The sequence below is a fragment of the Mustela erminea genome, chromosome 5, assembly GCF_009829155.1.
Source record: "Mustela erminea isolate mMusErm1 chromosome 5, mMusErm1.Pri, whole genome shotgun sequence".
In the NCBI taxonomy this organism is placed as follows: Eukaryota; Metazoa; Chordata; class Mammalia; order Carnivora; family Mustelidae; genus Mustela; species Mustela erminea.
Window position 1 is genome coordinate 144006312 of NC_045618.1, and position 19961 is coordinate 144026272.

A 19961-nucleotide genomic window follows, 5' to 3' on the forward strand; every position below is an offset into this window, starting at 1 on the left:
ATTCTAGAGATCTGCTGTACGCCATTAACTTTAGTTAATAACATGGTCCTTTGTGCTTCAGGATGTTAAGACGGTAGACCTCATGTTGTGTTCTCTCAACAGAAACAAAAATGAAGGGACATAAGGAACTTTGGGAGGTGTTGGGTGTGTCTGTTACCTTGGTTATGGTGATGGTATCATGGGTGTTTGCTTTAGGTCCAAACTTATCAAATGTACACATTTAATATGTGCAATTCCTTGTAGATCTATTAGTCCTCAGTAAATCTGTTAGGAAATACATTTGATGTTGTGTTTTGATTATATAAAACATCTATGTGTTTCCAACATCAAGATGATAAAACAAGGTTCTGTTCAGAAAGGTTTAGCTTGTCCTCCCTGCAAAGTTCCCTTCCTCTCCTTATAATCATTTCATTTGTTTTTGACTCATCCTTCTGTTGCTGTAAGAGTGAGATGACATTTGAACAGAAAAGTTGAGTAAGCATACTGTGTATGATATTTTTCATCTTGTTTTTTTCTGCTTAATGATATATGTTGGAGATCTTACCATATTAGTAAATTGAGAGTTTCCTCACTTTTTTTCTTATAATGGCTTTCTACTTCATGCTGTGGATATGTATCACATTTATTTAACCAAATGATTCTTTTTTTTTTTTTTAAAGATTTTATTTATTTATGTGACAGAGAGAAGCAGTGAGAGAGGGACCACAAACAGGGGGAGTGGGAGAGGGAGAAGCAAGCTTCCCGCTGAGCAGGAAGCCGGATGTGGGGCTGGATCCCAGGATCTTGGGATCATCACTTGAGCTGAAGGGAGATGCTTAATCACTGAGCTACCCAGGTGCCCTTAACCAGATGATTTATTTTTTTAAGATTTTATTATTTATCTGACAGAGATCACAAGCAGGCAGAGAAGCAGGCAGAGAGAGAGGAGGAAGCAGGCTCCCTGCTGAGCAGAGATTCCCCATGCGGGGCTCGATCCCAGCACCCTGTGATCATGACTTGAGCTGAAGGCAGAGGCTTTAACCCACTGAGCCACCCAGGCGCCCCATATTTTTTAAGATTTTATTTATTTATTTGACAGAGATCACAAGTAGGGAGAGAGGCAGGCAGAGGCAGGGGCTGTAGGTGGGGGGAAGCAGGCTCCCCGCGGAGCAGAGAGCCTGATGAGGGACTCGATCCCAGGACCCCGAGATCATGACTGGAGCCAAATGCAGAGGCTTTAACCCACTGAGCCACCCAGGTGCCCATGTGTATATATATATATATATATATTTGTTGTTGTTGTTAAGATTTTCTTTGTTTATTTGAGCATGAGAGAGAGCGTGTGCCTGTGCAAGCCAGAGGACCTGTGGGCAGAGGGATAAGCAGGCTTCCCACCAAGTAGGGAGCGCAATACAGGACTCTGTTCCAGGACCCCGGATCATGACCTGAGTCAAAGGCAGACGCTTAACCTACTGAGCCACCCGGGCGTCCTTGGCATATATATTTTTGATAGATATCATCAAATTGTCCCCCAGAGGGAGGGGTTGTACTATTCTTACTTACACATGAGAGTACCTGTTTCAGCACAGCCTCACCAACAGGGCGTGTTGTCAAACTTGCGTTTGATCTGATAGGTGAGAAATTAGTGTTATTTTTGTTTGTTTTTCCCTTGTGAAGAGAACATCTTTGAGCATCTTTCTATATGTAGGAATAGAATGTATTTCTTTTTCTATGAACTGTTTCATATCCTTAGCCCATTTTTTGTGTTGGATTGTTGGATATCTTTGATTTTTTAAAAAAGGAGCTCTTTATGTTTTGGAGAGATTGGTTCTTTGCAATATGAATAAAAGATTTTTTTTTTCATTTGTCATCTGTCTTGTGACTTTGCTTAGGGGTGTGTGTATGTGTTTTTGCCTGGGATAATTTTCAGTATTTTTTGTAGTTAAATTTATAAATTTTTATGGATAAATTAGAGCCATGATTTTATTATTTAGGTGTTAACTAGTTGTCATTATCCAAGAGTTAAAGAAGAGGGAAAGATTTAGATTTTTAATATTTGAGAATTAGGCTTAACAAAGACTTTCTAGAAGCAAGAGGTGAACATTAAAATGTGCTATAAAAGGAGTTGGTGGATGGTGATTGGTGGTTTTACGATTTAGCGTACTTCAGATATATTATAATCTTAGGGATGTTTTGTTTTGCAAGTAACAGGAAACCCAACTCAAACTAGTTAAAACTTTAAAGGGGATGCATTGGCTTCTTGAATGTTCCAGAGGTAAAGTGGGCTTCAGGCATGGTTTGATTGTGGCATCCCCTCAGTTTTGCTGATATTTGTTTGGTTCTGCTTTCCACTGAATGTCAGCCTGGCCTAAGTGGCAAAATGGTGGAGGAGGTCTAGATTCACATTTCTGTAACACATGGTCCAGAATAAGAGCCTGTATCCAGGATGCAAATGAACAGCACTTCTAGACATTTTCTCAGAAGAATAAGAAAGATTGTTTGAAGAAAGATTGTTGAAGCCCTCAGCAAACCTTTCTTTGACCTGTTGCCCCAAATTGGATTAGCAGCCCATTCCTGTGGCTTTTAGCAAGGGGAAATATATACTGATTGACCTTTAGCAAGGACATTGGATTATCTAATACCCCGATTGCCCAGGAGCCCGCTCTGGACCTGCCGTGTGAGTAAATAGCAGACATAGCAGACGGGAGAATAGATCTATATCAAGAGATGCAAACTACACAGAAGGTCTTGCGCTGGCTGAGGTATGAGGAATCCAGATGTAACAGTTCCCCCCCCTTTTTTTTTCTTTAAAAAAAAAAAAAAAAAGATTTTATTTATTTACCTGACCAAGACAGCGAGAGAGGGAACCAAGAGCAGGGAGAGAAGGAGAGGGAAAAACAGGCTTCCTGATGAGCAGGGAGCCTGATGTGGGGCTCAGTCCCAGGACCCCAGGGTCGTGACCTTGAGCTGATGGTTAAGGACTGAGCTACCCAGGTGCCCTACAGTTTTTACCTTTAACTCACGGGAAGATCACACGGTGTAGCTGGAGGAGCACTTGGCTGCGTTGTGCTCCTGCATGGGTTACAGACCCTCTTTCCTTCGATGTTGCTGTTTGACTACTGTTCACTTTTTCACACAGTTTGGAATTTTTTGTTTGGATCTTTCTGTCTCCCCCACTAGACTGAAATCTTGAGGGCAGAAACCATCTTATTCGTCCGTATCCATCACAGTGCCTGTACATAATAAGCACATTGTGTCGATTTTAAATGAATGAATTGGTTGAGATTATAGTGCTCTGGATTTACTTGAGTAAATTAGATGATCTTTCAAAATCCCTGTCACAAGGCAGATATGGTCGTTCTTATTACCAAAGCTCACAGAGGCAGGGTTGCCAACCTCTTTTGCTTTCGTTGAGAGACTGTTAGAAATTAGTCACAGCCTTGAATCTTATGCTGTTCTTCTGGGCTAACCCAGGAGGAGGCAGTGGCTTGGTGTCTTCATCATCTTGGTTTGGAAGCTACATTTTCCTTGTCCTGTGTCCTGGACGAAATTGCTCACACTGTCCCTTCAAGTCCTTTTACTTCTTCCTGCTTAATTATGGGAACGACACAATTCCTGACATTGCACTTGCCTTTCGTCTGGATTTTGGAATAGGTGTGCATGTGGCTAGCAAGACTGAGGGCAGTGTTAACTAAGCTAATTAAAGCATGGTGGGAATTATGCTCAGGGATTTCTTCTACAGAGCCGCAGTGTGCGTTTCCCTGATTGCTCAGAAAGTGGGGTGCAGGTGGAGCTGGAAGGGCAGAGTCCCAACTGCTGTGCTCCAGGTGAGTGCGCTGACTAGATGTAGGTCCGTTGGCCCCTCCCCCTCGGGTTCCTTCGGAGCTTCTTCAGACTCATCTGCTTTTCTCTCTTAATTATGGCCTTATCCTGACTTATGACCCCCTCTGGTCATTGAAGCCTTCAGTACCTGCCGCACAGCCTTGCTTCCCACTCCGGTTCTGCTGTCACCGTGGGGGGTTTTATGTCTGCCGCAGGACCCTGGAGGGACCTGAGCTCCTTGGTGTCTTGGCTTCCATGTCCACCCCCAGTGACCTCCACCCCTGGCACTGAGTCCCAGAGTGACGCTCTGGGTCTTAGCAGCCGCTGAATCGGCTTCAGCTCCAAAATGGAGAATTCAGATAGAAAAGTTTGTCCTTCTGCTCCAATGTGACCTTGGCTCCGACCCTTCTAATTTCTCCGGGATACTGGGTACTCAGCTTCCTGCTGCCCAATCTACAGACACCTTGCAGTCTGTGGTTTCCTTGCCCGCTGTTCAGCAGCCCTGACACGGCTGATCATCGTCTCTTCGAGGTGACTCTTTCATCCGGACTTTCGGCCTTTCTGGGCCACCCCTCTCTGTTCAGCGTTTGCTCCTCTTTGCCAGTTCCTCCCACCCCACCTCATCTGGAACCCGGCTCTGTTCCCTTTTCCTTTCTCCTATTGTAAGTCACTCTGTTTTCTAAGACTGTTTATGCCTTTCCCCCTCCCCCCCCTCCCCCAAGGAAAAGTTCTTTACCGCAGTACATTAATCCAGCGGATAGTCCCTGAAAAGCGTGAGGCCAGTTGGGAGGGCAGTTGAAACATACAGTGCAGGTGCTCCATCTCTGTCACTGTCAGCCTCAGAACTTACTTCCTGATGGTGACTTTTGCCAGCGCCTTTTCCTGCTCCCGTTGCCTTTTGCTGTCCAGAGCATGTGTCTGTGATGGTGGACGTGGGCATCCTCAGGCTGGCGCTGGGCTCCCCCCGCTCTGCAGAGCTGCGGCCTGCTCGGGGCTTCTCGGCAGCTGCTGGGCTCCGTCACCCGCTGGGCTTCACCTTCTCATTCTTACTTTAAATGTTTCTTGAACAGACTTGCAAGAGTTCCTCAGTTAAAATGTTGTTTCAAAGAATCAGCTACTGTTGGTTTTCTGCTTAATGTCTGTTGTAATCTTTGTTTCCATTCTGGGTTTTTTTTTTTAGGTTTACTGTTTTTCTAGCTCTGTGAATTGACAACATAAGTTTTCAGGCCCCCCCATTTTTAAAGATTTTATTTATTTATTTGACAGAGACACAGCGAGAGAGGGAACACACGTAGGGGGAGAGGAAGAGGGAGAAGCAGTCTTCCCTCTGAGCAGGGACACCCCCCACCCCGCAATGTGGGGCTCGATCCCAGGACCCCGGGATCATGACCTAAGCCAGAGGCAGACACTTGATGGACTAAATCACCCAGGCGCCCCCCTTCTTTTTTTTTTTCTTTTTTTTTTTAAATGGTGTGTCCAAAGCTGTAGAATTTCTTCTAAGGATTACTTTAGCAATCTTCTGTATGTTAGATATGTGGTAATACCAAGATCTAAATATTTTGTTATTTCCACTTTTATTCCCTTTTTACACTTGAATTTCTAACTAGGTTTTTTTTCCATTTGTAGTATTTAATTTTGTTATTGATCAACTTATTTTCATTGTATGTTCAGAGAATATGTTTTTTGATATTAGCTATTTGAAATGCGATAAGACCTTTCTTTGTGATCCAGTTAACATCTTCCGTGTGTTTTAATTTTTAATTTTTTCTTCCGTGTGTTTTTAGAAGAATATATTCTCAGAGTGCCTGGCGGCTTGGTCAGTTAAACGTCTGACTCTTAGTTTTGTCTCAGGGTCATGGGGCTGAGCTGCATCAGGCTCCCTGCTCAGTGGGCAGTCTTCTTGAAGATTCTCTCCTTCTGCCCCTCCCTCGAATCCTGCACATGTGTGCGCATGTGCTCTCCTTCTTTCTCTTAAAAAAAAAAAAAAAAAGTTTTTTGGGGCACCTGGGTGGCTCAGTGGGTTAAAGCCTCTGCCTTCAGCTCAGGTCATGGTCTCAGGGTCCTGGGATTGGGTCCCACATCGGGCGCTCTACTCAGTGGGGAGCCTGCTTCCCTTCCTCTCTCTCTGCCTGCCTCTCTGCCTACCTGTGATCTGTGTCTGTCAAATAAATAAATAAAATTAAAAAAGGTTTTTAATAAAAAAGTGTGTGTGGGTTTTTCTTTTTTTTAAGATTTTATTTATTTATTTGACAGAGAGAGAGAAAGATCACAAGTAGGTAGAGAGAGAGGGGGAAACAGGCTCCTTGCTAAGCAGAGAGCCCGATGCGGAGCTCCATCCCAGGACCCTGGGATCATGACCTGAGCTAAAGGCAGAGGCTTAACCCATTGAGCCACCCAGGAGCCCCCAAGAGTGTGTTTTGTTTTGTTTTTTAAAGACTGTATATTTTCTGTGAGGCTCGCGATGACATATCTGTGTGTGTGTGTGTGTTCGGGGTTTTAATGCTGTTCACGTTGTCCATCTGCGTTATTTATCAGTTTCTGATAGGTGTGACAAGTATCTTGCTGTCATTCGGAACCTGGCAAGTGTCTGTCACTTATTGCTCTGTGTTAAATTCAGAATTGTGAATCTTTGTAGATTGTTTTTTGTGTTGGCATATAAACTCTTGATCATGTCTAATTTCCTCAAAATTCTGTTTTGAGGATGGGAAATCAGTTTATTTTTGCTAGTATTTGCATGGAATGTCTTTCTATTCCTTCTTTTCTTTTCTTTTTTTTTTTTTTTTAAAGATTTTATTTATTTATTTGGCAGACAGAGGTTACAAGTAGGCAGAGAGGCAGGCAGAGAGAGAGGAGGAAGCAGGCTCCTTGCTGAGCAGAGAGCCCCATATGGGCTCGATCCCAGGACCTTGAGATCATGACCCAAGCCAAAGGCAGAGGCTTTAACCGACTGAGCCACCCAGGTGCCTGTCTATTCTTTTTTTTTTTTTTTTTTTTTTAAAGATTTTATTCATTTATTTGACAGAGATCACAAGCAGCAGAGAGGCAGGCAGAGAGAGAGGAGGAAGCAGGCTCCCCACCGAGCAGAGAGCCTGATGCGGGGCTCAATCCCAGGACCCTGAGACCATGACCTGAGCTGAAGGCAGAGGCTTAACCCACTGAGCCACCCAGGCGCCCCGCTATTCCTTATTTTCAACTTACATGTGTAGTTTTTGTTTTCAGGGTGTCTTTTTGGTTCTTTTAAGTGATTTCTTTTTATTTATTCTATTTATTTTATTGTGACTCTTCCTTTCACTCCGTCTCTCCCCTACCTACTTTCCCTCTGTCAGGGATCTCGGTTGATTTTTTTTTTTTAAGTTTATTTTTTTTAGTAATCTCTACAATCCAACTTGGGGCTCGAACTCATGACCCCAGAGATCAAGAGTCCCATTCTCTTCTGGCTGAGCCAGTGGGGTCCCCCAGGAATCCCAGTTGATTTTATCTCTGAAGTAGATCTTCACTGCCCTCACGGGATCCCCTGGTAGCTGGCAGGTCTCTGACTGGCCCTCTGCTGTGCCCTGTAACTTGTGGTCTTTAAAAAGTGAATCTGATGGTCCCCCGGCCTCCACTCTTTCAGCGGTCTGAGTTGCTTTCAACGTGGAGAGCGAAGCGGCTGCCGCGGCCTGGCCGGGCTTACTTTCCCTCGCTGTGTCTGTCTGCCCTGCCGCCTTCATCGCACGCCTCTGACCAGACTCCGCACCCTTCCTGCCGCCGCGTCTCCAGTGCTGCTTCCCTTGTCTGGAAGGTTCCGCCACTGCCCGCCCTTCACCCGTCGAGTCCCTACTCCCGCACATCTTCGCTTCTCTGTCAGCTTTTGTCCGAGCCTCTTACCCCGACCCCCGGACTAGGTCAGGTCTTCTCTTCCCCTCTGCCACCTCCTCTCTCCAGCACATATCCCAGTAAAAATAACGGAATTGGAATTTGAAATTTAATGTCCCTCCTCACCCCCGCACCTAAACTAGATTGCCCGCTCAGGAGGGCCGATTTTACCCGGTTCATTGCCGAGCTCCCGTGTCTGGCTGCTGGTTTGGGTGCCCTTACGGTCACTGTGAATACGCGAATGAATGGATAATACGGAAATGGCTTGTCGTTTATCGATAGTGGGAAGATTAGTATGGTGAGCATGTCATCTTGTGGTGGTTGGTATTTGGTTAAATATTTTTAAATGAATCAGTTGCTGAGTGAGAGAACGCATCTGCAGTAACAAGCTCCTGTGCGTGCCCTGTCCCTCCCCGACTCTTTCCTCCGTCCCTCTTCTCCCACGCGTGCCTTACCGTATGCCGGCAGCCCGTGGAGGCGTGGGAGACCATCGACGTCTCTTCAGTCTTAAAAGTGTTCTTAGGGACATCTGGGTGGCACAGTCGGTTAAGTGGCTGGCTCTTGATTTCAGCTCAGGTTGGGGTCTCAGGGTTGTGAGGGCAAGCCCCGCATCGAGCCCCAGGTCGGTGCTGTCTGTGGTCACCACCACCTGCTGGGCTCCTTACTCAGTGGGGGTCTGCTCCAGCACTCTCTGCCTCCCCTGGCTCACGTGTGCGCGCACGCCCGCGTGCTCTCTCGGAAATGGATACATCTTAAAAAAAAAAAAAAAAGTTTTCACAGAGGGGCACCTGGGCTGGCTTGGTCAGTAGAGCATGTGACTCTTGATCTTGGGGTTTGTGAGTTCAAACCTCATGTTGGCTAAGGAGATTACTTAAATAAATTTTATTTTATTTTATTTTATTTTTTTATTTGATAGAGAGGGATCACAAGTAGGCAGAGAGACAGAGAGAGAGAGAGGAAGAAGCGGGCTCCCTGCCAAGCAGAGAGCCTGATGCGGGACTCGATCCCAGGATCCTGAGATCGTGACCTGAGCCGAAGGCAGAGGCTTAACGCACTGAACCACCCAGGTGCCCTACTTAAATAAAATTTTAAAAATACATTAAAAAATAATACAACTTTTCTTTTATTACTAATAAGTTTGCCATGTAGGAATTTGTCTCATTGGTGGCATTGAAAAGGAAAGTTTTTTCCCTCTACAGTTCAAAGTAGGGTATGTTTATGGTAGAATATTTAGAAAATTTAGAGAAGGAAAAAATCTCCTATCTGGCAGCTGTTAATATTTTGTTATTTTTTCTGCCAGCAATTTTTTGGTGCTCTGTTACATATTTTAAGCTTAATTTAGGTCTCTGCAGGGTAGATGCTCATTAAGTATTTAGAGAATGAACCCAGGTATGGATTCTTTTTCAACTTTAAAATCTCCTGTAGCTTCCTGATTTGGAATGCAGATAAGCGTTGCTTTTTGTTCATGGTGTTTATAACCTATTTTACAGTATTTGAACTGTGTATGGAGGTGTGACTTTTTTTTTTAAATGAACCTGTGAGGTCACTGTAGAAAGTTGCTTGGGCTAAATTGGAGTCACCAGTGACTTTTTTTTCCCCCAGTGTACTTCCACACCTTCAGTAAAGGCTTTTGGCTCTGTCTTAAAATATATCCGGAATCATCACTTCCCACTTCCACTAGTACCTCCCCAGTGTAAGGAAGCATCGCTCACTTGGGTTATTGCTAGAGTGGTTTCCAAGCGGACTCCCTGCTTCTGTCTTTTCCTCTTATAGTCTCTTCTGGTGGCAGCCAGCATGCTGTTTAAAACAAGATAGGTCAGATCATGTTTTTCCGTGCTTTCTCATGTCACTTAGAACAAGATCTAAATTTATGATTCGGCTATGGTGCCTGCCTTCTCCCAGCCCCCCGGTGTGATTTGCTGCCACACTCTGCCTTACTCCCTCCATTCTGTTTGGTGAAGAGGAGCCCAGTGACCCTCACGACCCTCACTGGTACTTTCCTTTGACTGGAATCCTTTCCCTGGCCGGCCGCAGAGCCGACTCCTCACTTCTTCACACTCTGCCCAAATCGACCCTGTCAAAGAAGCTTTCTGTTAGTGTACTCAGAAATGCACAAAGTCACCCTTCTGCCCTCAGTCTCCGACTCCCTTTCCTGACTGGATCATTCTTCCCAGTCTTTACCACTCTCTGATACTCGTTTAATTACTTGTTTACTCACCATCTGCCGTCTGAAACCAAAAGAGGAGGGATTTACTATCTTCATTGCTGAAACCCAGTACCTGAAACAGTGCTTGGCACATTTGGTAGAACTCAGTACATTTTGACTGAGTTGATAGTGAAAGAAATTTGTTATTTCAAGTCACTCAGTTTGAAAAATCTTTATTTAGGATGTAGGTGTTATGACTTCTCATAGGCGTATTTATTATTATTATTTTTTATTATTTTATTTTTAGAGTAGGCTCCATGCCCATTTTGGGGCTTGAACTCACAACCCTGAAATCAAGAATCACATGTTCTACCTACCGAACCAGCCAGGTGCCCCCCAGGCATATTTTATTTTATTTTGGGGGGGGAGAGGTTTCCTTTTTTATTTTAAATTTGATTAATTAACATATAGTATATTATTAGTTTCAGAGGCATGTTTTATTTTTAGAATAAGTAATATATTTGCATGGTTCAAAATTCAAAGGGCCTGCAGTGAAGTCTCTTTTAGCCTGTTCCCTTAGCCACCCTCTTCCCCTCCTTAGAAGTAGCCAGTGTGAAGTTCTTGTGTACATTTCCAGAGCTGGCCTATGGTTCTGTATAAAAAACCAGAGATATATTCCTCTCTCCTTTAAAAAAAAATGCAGATTTTAGCACCTGCATGGTTTCTGCACCTTGTTTTGGTTTGAAGATTATTTTTTGTCAGTGTGTAAAGAGCATCTTTATTTTGTTAATAACTGCACAATGTCCCATTGTAAGAACGTACAATACTTCCCCCTTGGACGGACATTGAAGTTGTTTTCAGTCTTTAGCTATTACAACTTGTACTGCAGCAAATGACCTTGTACATACATCGTTTTGCTGTGTTGCTGGTACATCTGGGGAGTAAATTTCTGAGTGGAATTGCTGGGTCAAAGGACATGTGCATTTGTAATTTTGATAGACATAATCACATTGCTTCCACATGTTGCACGGATTAATACTTCTGGCACAACATATTATTATTTGATCTTTACCAATCTGACGGATGAGAAAGTATAACACTGAGTTTTATGTTTCTTGTACTGGGAATTAACCATCATCTCATATACTTGAGACATTTGTATTTTTTTTCTGCTTGCCTAACTTATACCTTTTTTATTTATTTAGGGGCGCCTGGGTGGCTCAGTGGGTTAAAGCCTCTGCCTTCGGCTCAGGTCGTGATCCCAGGGTCCTGGGATCGAGCCCCGCGTTGGGCTCTCTGCTTAGTGGGGAGCCTGCTTCCTCCTCTCTCTCTCTCTGTCTGCCTCTCTGCCTACTTGTGATCTCTGTCAAATAAATAAAATCTTAAAAAAAAAAGATTTTATTTGACAGAGTGGGGAGGAAAGAGAGAGAGAGAGAGACTGCACACATGAGCAGGGTCAGAGGAAGGGTGAGAAGCAGGCTTCCTGCTGAGCAAGGAGCCCAATGTGGGACTCTATCCCAGGACCCTGGGATCCCGACCCGAGCCAAAGGCAACCGCGTAACGGACTGAGCCACCCAAGCACCCCTAACTTGTATCTTTTTTAATTGAAGTATAGTTTACATATGATGCTACAATAGTTTCAGGTGTATGCATTTTCTTTTCTGTGAGTTGTCCATGACCTGTATCCATTTTTCAACTAGGATTTTGGTCCTTTTATGTAAATTAGCCCATAGTTAGTGATTGGAGTGGAAGCCTTTGGTTCCATTTGTCAGTTGTGTTCTGATTTTGCTCATGGAGGTTTTTCTTAGGTAGAATTATTTTTGTTTTCATAGACAAATGTATTAGTCTGTTCTCTTACGGCTATGGGTTTGGGTCACGGTTAACCCCCCTAATTTTATTTTTAGAGATCCTCATTGTTTCCTCTTACACTTCTGAGGTTTCATTGTTGACATTTGATGTCTCTTTGATATTGCTGAAATTTATTCTGGTGTAAGATATGGAATGGGGTTTCAACCACCTTTTTTTGTTTGTTTGTTTCTTTCCTGGAACAATCTTAGGATTTCCTGATCTCTTCTGTTCTTTATGGAAAATAATCTGTTGGCAGTTTTCTGCTGAACTTTGAGTGATATAGACCACTGGGCCATGATGCCCTGTATTTCTTTTGTGTGTTTTTCCATTAGAAGTCATGGCTATCTGTACCTTAACACTGTTGGCCTAAAAGTAGTGACTGGGATATAGGCTATTCAGCGAGCATTGTTTTTGTAGACTTTTCAGCTGGTAAATAGAAATTGATCAGGTAGTAATAATATATGCAGTGATAATTAACGTGCACCGTGCTTAGGGAGCTCATTTAATAACTTTGCAGTATAAGATTTTCTCTCTCATTGAGTGAATCATGTTTGAGATCTCTTTGCTCCCTTGCTGAATGCCTGGTGACACCAGAGTAATAAATAGTGGGCTCCGGTGGGCTTGATTCTTGTATCTGTTTCTTACACCTAGTAGACCCCTTCTGTGGGCCACCACCTTGTGAAGTGAGAGAGTTCTGAAGGGCTCAGTTCCCGTGAGAAAGCGCGCTCTGGGGTCACCGGCTCTGCAGTCGGTGATGGGCCTGCCGTTCTGTTTTCTTCCTCCCAGTTCCACGTCATCCAGCCTGGCCCCACCTGCTGTCCCGTGTCCCCGCTTGCAGGTGCCGTTTTCACGTGGTTACCTTTGCCAAGAGTTGTGACGGCTCACTTGACCCAAACCACTGACTCCAAGCAGAGCCTAGTAAGAAAGTTAGCCCACGAATGCCTTCTTCAGAATCTGGTCGGTCAGGGCGCCTGGGTGGCTCAGTGGGTTAAAGCCTCTGCCTTTGGCTTGGGTCATGATCCCAGGGTCCTGGGGTGGAGCCCCGCATCCGGCTCTCTGCTCAGCGGGGAGCCTGCTTCCCTGCTTCCTCCTCTCTCTCTGCCTGCCTCTCTGCCTACTTGTGATCTCTCTGTCTGTCAAATAAATAAATAAAATCTTTAAAAAAAAAAAAAGAAAAAAGAATCTGGCTGGTCTTGGAGTGCCTGGGTGGTACCGTCGGTTAAGTGTCCGGCTCTTGGTTTGGCTCCGGTCATGACCTCAGGGTCCTGAGAGGAGCCGTGTGTCGCACTACGCACTCAATGTAGAGGCTGCCTGTGATTCTCTCTCTCCCTCTCCCTCTTGTGCTCTCGGTGTCTCTCAAATAAATAAATCTTAAAAAAAAAATCTGTCAGCTCTTGTGTTCAGTTTCTCCCACATAGATACTCACTGGCCAAGCTGACACCTTGTCCCTGCACACTTCTTGTGTCTCTTTCTCTGGCTTGATTTTCTTTCAAGGACCATTTCCTACCTTTTTGTTTGACTATACCATGGCCTAGGCGTGTCTCACAGGCACCAAAACCGCCAGGCTCCTCTGCCTTCTGTCTGCATGGTGAGCAGTGGTTCTCTTACCCGAGGCCTGCCGCCGGGTCCTGCCACTGCAGCTCCTCTTCTCTGCTTGGGGGGATGCAGACTGGGTGGGGGGGCGCCGACTCGGGAGTGCTGGGGCTGGCCCCGAGTCGGAGTCGCTCCGCCGTGCTGCAGTTTGAGAGCCACTGCTTTATGGGATCTGATTCAAGGCTCTCCTTGCAGCGAACACCCCGAGCGCGCGCTGCCTGCTGTGTAGGGTACAGTCACAGTCACTGAGTACTGTGTCGTCACGGCTGCCGTTTATTGAGCACCTACTCTGTGGGGCACGTAACCAGGTGCTTTCGCACATGTCTCACCCTCACTTGCTTTGTCAAATAGGTGGTGGTGTTTCCCACTGAGAAGAGAGGGGAGGCTCTGAGGAGGGAGGGCCCTGCCAAGACTCCGCAGCTGGGGAGCGCGCAGGGGAGCTGTCAGGAAATCCTCTCAGAGTGCCGGGACTGTGTCGCAGAACGAATGATTGTAATACCCACATTTCTGGATTTCCCTCATTGTGTTCTTTTTTTTTTTAAGATTTTTTTTTTTTTTTAAAGATTTTATTTGACAGAGAGAGATCACAGGGAGGCAGGGAGGCAGGCAGGGAGAGAGAGGGTTAAAGCCTCTGCCTTCAGCTCAGGTCATGATCTCAGGGTCCTGGGATCAAGCCCGTGTGACATCTCATCGGGCTCCTGCTTCCTTCTCTCTCTCTGCCTGCCTCTGCCTACTTGTGACCTCTGTCTGTCAAATAAATAAATAAATAAAATCTTTAAAATAAGATAAAATAAAATGCCTCTGAGGAATCCCACGCTTTTTTCCATGTTAACTCGGTGTACCCTGGTTTGAATGCGTTTAGCAAGTGTAAATTGATGTTATTTAACTAAAGGATGATAATAGCTGACAATAGTGTGTGCTTACCTAAGTAGCTTGTGGCGGGCCCCTCTAACCTAATCCTGTCACTCCTAGTGCTCGGACACTGCACCGGGGAGAACTACTGCATTGTCCTTTCTTTCCTATTTTGTGGAAGCAGGAGCGTGGAAAGGCAAGTTACTCGTCTAAGCTCACCCGGCTGGGAATGTCTAAGACCCAGGGCTCCGTAGTCTGTGCTCTGCACGCCCCTCGAAGTGTAAAGTAGGTTTTCAACCAGACTTTCTCTGCAGTGTTTTACTTTACACTTCTGATATGCTCGCCTACTCAACGTTTTTGCCAAAAACCAGCAACCTAACCTTGGGTTAGGACCTGTGTGGAGGATGGGCTGGGCGTGTGAGTTCACGCAGAGAAATAATTCGGGTCCTTTTAAAATGTTAAATAACTGAGCTCCTTGCCGGGGACTCAGGGAGAAGTGTGTCCCGCAGTGTGGCCGGGGCCTGGCCGCTGCTGGGCTTGAATACCAGGTCCCCGGGGCCGGGCGCGGCTCCTCTCTGTGCTTTGCGGTGCTCCTCCTCCTCTGCGTCCTTGAGTGTTCGGTGGATTCTCGCTGCCCGACCTTCCGGTAGGTGCCTTGAGGTCGGAGGACTTCTGAGAACGGTGTAGTACTGGGACCTGCTGTAGACAGTCCGACATTGGGAAGTGTTACGCCGTCGTGTGTGTCTTCAGATTTAAACACAGATTTAGGCAGTGTAGTCAGCGTGGAGCAGAGGCAGATCTTTCCGTTCCCACCCTGGAGACTGGACCGGCTGGTGTTTGGAGGCTCAGCCTTTGTCAGGATCTCACGCATCATCAAGTTGAGCCGCTGGCGTGCATTTCTTAGCTTCCAGCATCTGGGCAGCCTCGCTTCAAACTGCTGCCCCTTCCTGCCATCCTTTTTGTATTGGCATGCATCTCTGCTAGCCCGCACTTTGTGAGTGGGCATTTGGCTCTGCCGCAGAGGGCAGACTTTCCGGAAAGCAGTCAGGAGGTTTGGAACGAGCTGTGGGAGTGGGTTTTGGCCTGGGCTTTCAGGACACAGCCAGCCTGAAAACTCTGAATTAATCAAGGAGCGAGCTACTCCCTTCTCAGCCAAGAAAAGGCTGGCAGCCGTTCGAACTTACCTGTGAACTTTGTGCCAGCTAAATCAGCGTCGCTGGGTTTATGCTAAGCTGAATGAGTTTTGCAGAGTCTTTGCATTTCTAATAAATACTAGATTTTCGGGTTCTGACAGCTACTTACAGGCATGAATGCCACAGGTAGAAGCATAGGAGACAGAGTGAGGGCTTTGGGCTAGGTTAGGTTACTCTGTGCTTTCCCGAGTTTCCTGGGGAATAGGACCAGAGCTCCAAGTTTAGCTCCTGTGTGAATTGGTTGTATGATTTTAGGCACCTTGCATCTTTGGTCTTAAGTTGCAGCATCTTGAGAGCAAATGTGGCTTTTTAAAAAGCTCCACTTTTAGCTCTGTTTGTCTTCCAATTCCAAGGGAATGAGACTTGGGTTATCTACCTTGTATGAGACGGTTGTACATAGGGATGTTAGAAAATTATTCACACTAGGAAATACTGATTCTTCAATCCATTTCTTCGTGGATAGCTTTATATTTAACTTTTTAAGCTGCTAGTTGTACATTTTTAATTATGTACTTGATTACGTGAGGTAATGAATGATAAGTGGAGTGAAGCAGAAGTGCAGTCCTTGCCAAGTGTTAACTTTTGGGTTAGGGTCGATTTCAGCCCTGGGTGTGGAGCTTCTTAATCAGTTCCAAGCTGGTTGGCCTGCTAACCTACATTTAAAATACAGCACTGTCCTCATTGACACTATGAATACAATACTGTCCCTATTGAGCCTAACAGTTTTAATTCAGGCCTCAGAGATTTTAACTTTTAAATGCTAAAATATTTTACAATGTTAAATATTTTCCTTTTAAATGCTAAAAACATTTTTAAATGCTAAATATTCTGAATTCAGAAAAACACATTTCACCGTGTTACTTTTTTAGCTCTTTCTTCGGGATTGAGGATAATTTAGGATTGAGTTTTCCTGGAATCTCTAGAAGAGCATGGGATTGATGGTGAATTGTGAATTCTCAAGTTCAGTTCTTGTGAGAAAAAGATGGGGATTCAATTTGGAAATCTACATTAGAAGAAAAATTAGGTGATAAACTTGGAAGAGATTGGATTTTGCAAAGAGGACTGGGACAAATTATCTTTATTTGCCACTGTAGCAAATTAGGGACACACAGTGAGCCCTTGTAATGCTGTAGTGCTGTTTGAAGAGTGGAACAGCAGAACCAGCCGTGGCCTGCTTATTTGTCCTCTGAATGGTTGGCTCCTTTAAAGAATTTCCCTGTCCTTTCTCATCCATTGAGTGACATCACTGGTGCCACAGAAACATTCATAACAGACTCCAGCGGTCCTAATTGGCGTGAAACTCATGATTTGGCTAGTTCAAATATATCCTGGTGATATATCATCCTGTTCATGCATTTACTTGATGTAACAGTAAGATTTCTTTTATGGTGAATTTTACTGTTTATAAGGCACAGATTTTTCTGTGACCTTATGCTAGGCCATGACATGCTTTTTAAGGTACTTAGAATAATTTCAAAACAGTTTTAGTGGTTTTTTGGCCTGTGTTTTTTTTTTCTTTTGAAGAAATTACACAAATAGGGGCGCCTGGGTGGCTCAGTGGGTTAAGCCGCTGCCTTCAGCTCGGGTCATGATCTCGGGGTCCTGGGATCGAGTCCCGCATCAAGCCCCCACTCTCTACTCAGTGGGGAGTCTGCTTCACCCCCTCTCTGACTGCCTCTCTGCCTACTTGTGATCTCTGTCAAATAAATAAGTAAATCTTTTTAAAAAAAGAGATTACACGAATAATATATAATTACTGGTGAAGAGTTAGAAATTAAGGTAGGCTGGGGCGCCTGGGTGGCTCAGTGGGTTAAAGCCTCTGCCTTCGGCTCAGGTTATGATACCAGCATCCTCTCTCTGCTCTCTGCTCTGAGGGGAGCCTGATTCCTCCTCTCTCTCTGCCTGCCTCTCTGCCTACTTGTGATCTCTGTCTGTCAAATAAATAAAATCTTAAAAAAAAAAAAAAGAAATTAAGGTAGGCCAAAAAATGATCGCCTAAATACTGCCCCCAACTCTTTAATAACCACATTTAGTAGTTTGATAAATGTATTTTCAAATTATTTTCTTTGCAAATATATACACCTAATTAAATGTATACTCTAAAAGGAGTCATACTTTTTAATTATGGAAAATTTCCAGCTTACAGAAGAGTTGAGAGGATGGCGTCATCGAATTCTGCACACCTGTCTCCCAGCCTTGCTGCTTACCAGCATGTGGCCAGTCTCCTGCAGTCGATTCTGTCACCCTGACTGCATTATTTTTAAGGCAGATGCCAAACAGTGTATCGTGTCTATTTTTTCTATAATACATGGACTCTTCTGAGAAATAAAAACCACATTTTCACACGTAAAATACTTACATTTGAACATTGTTCTTTGACAGATTCATAACTATTCTTTATAGTTTCTTGATTCATAGGATATTTTTATTACTTATTTTTAACATTTTAATTTGAAATCATTATAGATTTATGGGAAGTTTCAAAATGCACATGGAGGTCTCATGTACCCTTTACCCGGTTTCCGGGTGGTACTGTTGTGCGTGACCATAGTACAGTGTCAAAGCTGGTATGTTGACCTTGGCTGTCCACAGAGCTCGTTCGAATTTTAGCAGTTTCAGATGTACTGTGTGTTCTGTACCGTTTGTCTGTACAGTCTGCAGTATGTAGATTCAGGTAATCACGACCACAAATAAATGTTGTGTAGTTGGCTCACTCACATATATTTCCAAACAAGGACCACACACTGCTTTTAGTGTACATGCCTCTTAAGTCTCTCTTTTGTAAAAATTACTTTGCTGTAATTTCACACTTACAGAAAAGTGACAAGCGTAGTACAAAGAACTCCTTTTATACCTGTCATCCAGACTAATTATTGCTCATTTGCCCATTTGTTTTACTATTTGTATGCTCCCTTCCCCACCCCGTGTGTGTGCGTGTGTGCGCGTGCGCATGTATAATATGTATCATTTGAGACTAGTTTGTAGATAGCATGCCCATTTATGCATATAAAATTCAATTCCTGTTTCCTGAGAAGAATTTTCACTTACACAGCCACAGTACATTTATCAAAATCAGAAATACAGCATGGATGCATCCCACTCACCTAATCAACAGTCACCAGTCACCCTAGTGCTGTCCTTTATAAGCCATTTTCCCTGGTTTGGGTCCTGTCCAAGTTCACGCATGGCAAGCTCTTCAGTCTTGTTCCGTGTAGAACTGTTCCTTGGCCTTTTCTTTGTTTCCATTATCTAGACATATTTCAGACTTCAGACCAGTTATTTTGTAGAATACCTTTCAAGTTGAGTTTGTCTGATTTTTTTTCCATGATGGATTCATGGTCTGCCTTTTGGCGGAATACACGGAATTGAAGTGTCCATCCCAGGGCAGCACGTCAAGAGGCGCTCAATGCTGATTTGCCCCATTATTAGTGGGCAAATTCATGTTAACCTTGATTAAAGTTGTATTTACTAAATTACTCTGTTGTAAGGTTCCATTTTTCTCTTCGTAATTGAGATGTAATATGTGGGGGAGCACTTTGAGACTTTGTAAGTAGCCTGTTGCTTAAGAAATCTTCAGTTTTAGCATTCATTGATGACTTTGGCTGAATCAGTTATTACTGTGTTATTGTGATGGTTGTAAATGGTGATTTTAAAACTCCATTACTCTTTCTTCCTACACTTACTAGGTGTTACTGTACTGTAAAGAAGAGCTTCCTTTTCTCCATTTCTTGATATCAGTATGAGCTCAGATTCTTTATTCCGAGAAAATTCTGTAATATTATTTGATGTTTATTCTTTATTCCCCCAAGTAGTCTCGCAGCATGGGGCTTGAACTTACAGCCCCGAGGTCAAGAGTTGCGTGCCCTACTGACTCAGCCAGCCAGGCACTCCTCATTTTAGTATTATACGTCCCATCTTTGCTTTATGGTAGCCCCTCTGCTTTGCCCCTTGAGTCTTTGATAGCTTTCTTGCTCAGAGGTACAAAAAGATGTTCCAAATGTGTCTTGTTCACTTTTTGCTCCACACATGGTATCAAGTTCCAGGAGCCTTGGTGACTTTCAAGTGGCAAATATCATTTGAGGCATAGTCTAGATGTTAGGAGTTCCTATTGCTGTTTGGTCATTGCTTCTATACCTTCTTACTGGACACTTAAATAAAACACAGGAGTTCATATTGGTCTTTTCTAATCAAATTGAAGATGAACAATTTTACATTTATTCCTTTTTTTGTTGGGTTTTTTTTTTCATTTATTCCTCATGTGCAGAATCTCAGCTTCTAATGACTTTCATACTTTGCTTTTTTGCTTTCTTCTACAATATTCAACAGTATTCAAAACAATACACTAATATTACTAACAATATGATTACAGCGTGAATATGATTTTAAGGTTTCTTTGCAATTCTTTGTCTTCAGAATCCTGTTTCTTATTGTTTCATTTTTCCACTTAATATGGCATGTAACATCCTTCTTTGCTAGTTAGTATCTTCATTTTAGATAGCTACATGATGTATTTACCTGTTTCCTTTTTGGAGCACACAAGATGTTAATAATGTTTCATTATAAACCAAGTTCAGTTGGCTGCCTTTGTACATGTGCTTGCTCATTAAAATTTCTTTTTAAGAATAGCATACAGACAGAAATGTGTTTAAGTGTAAAGCTCTATTAATTGTTGA

At 43.9% G+C, this 19961-nt stretch overlaps 1 protein-coding gene across 10 annotated transcripts in view; it reads left to right on the forward strand.

Moving 5' to 3' along the window:
- The window catches only part of WDR20 (WD repeat domain 20), a 66394-nt gene that overhangs the window by 12286 nt on the left and 34147 nt on the right, over positions 1-19961 (forward strand). Inside the window, exon 2 of one of the 10 annotated variants that reach the window (XM_032345336.1) lies at positions 3722-3806. The exons of 8 other annotated variants lie outside the window; for them this stretch is intronic. In XM_032345336.1, coding sequence (XP_032201227.1) covers positions 3722-3806 — 85 coding nt within the window. Of the gene's footprint in view, positions 1-3721; positions 3807-19961 lie in introns of those variants that run through there. One more of the 10 variants, XM_032345328.1, reaches the window with a different exon arrangement.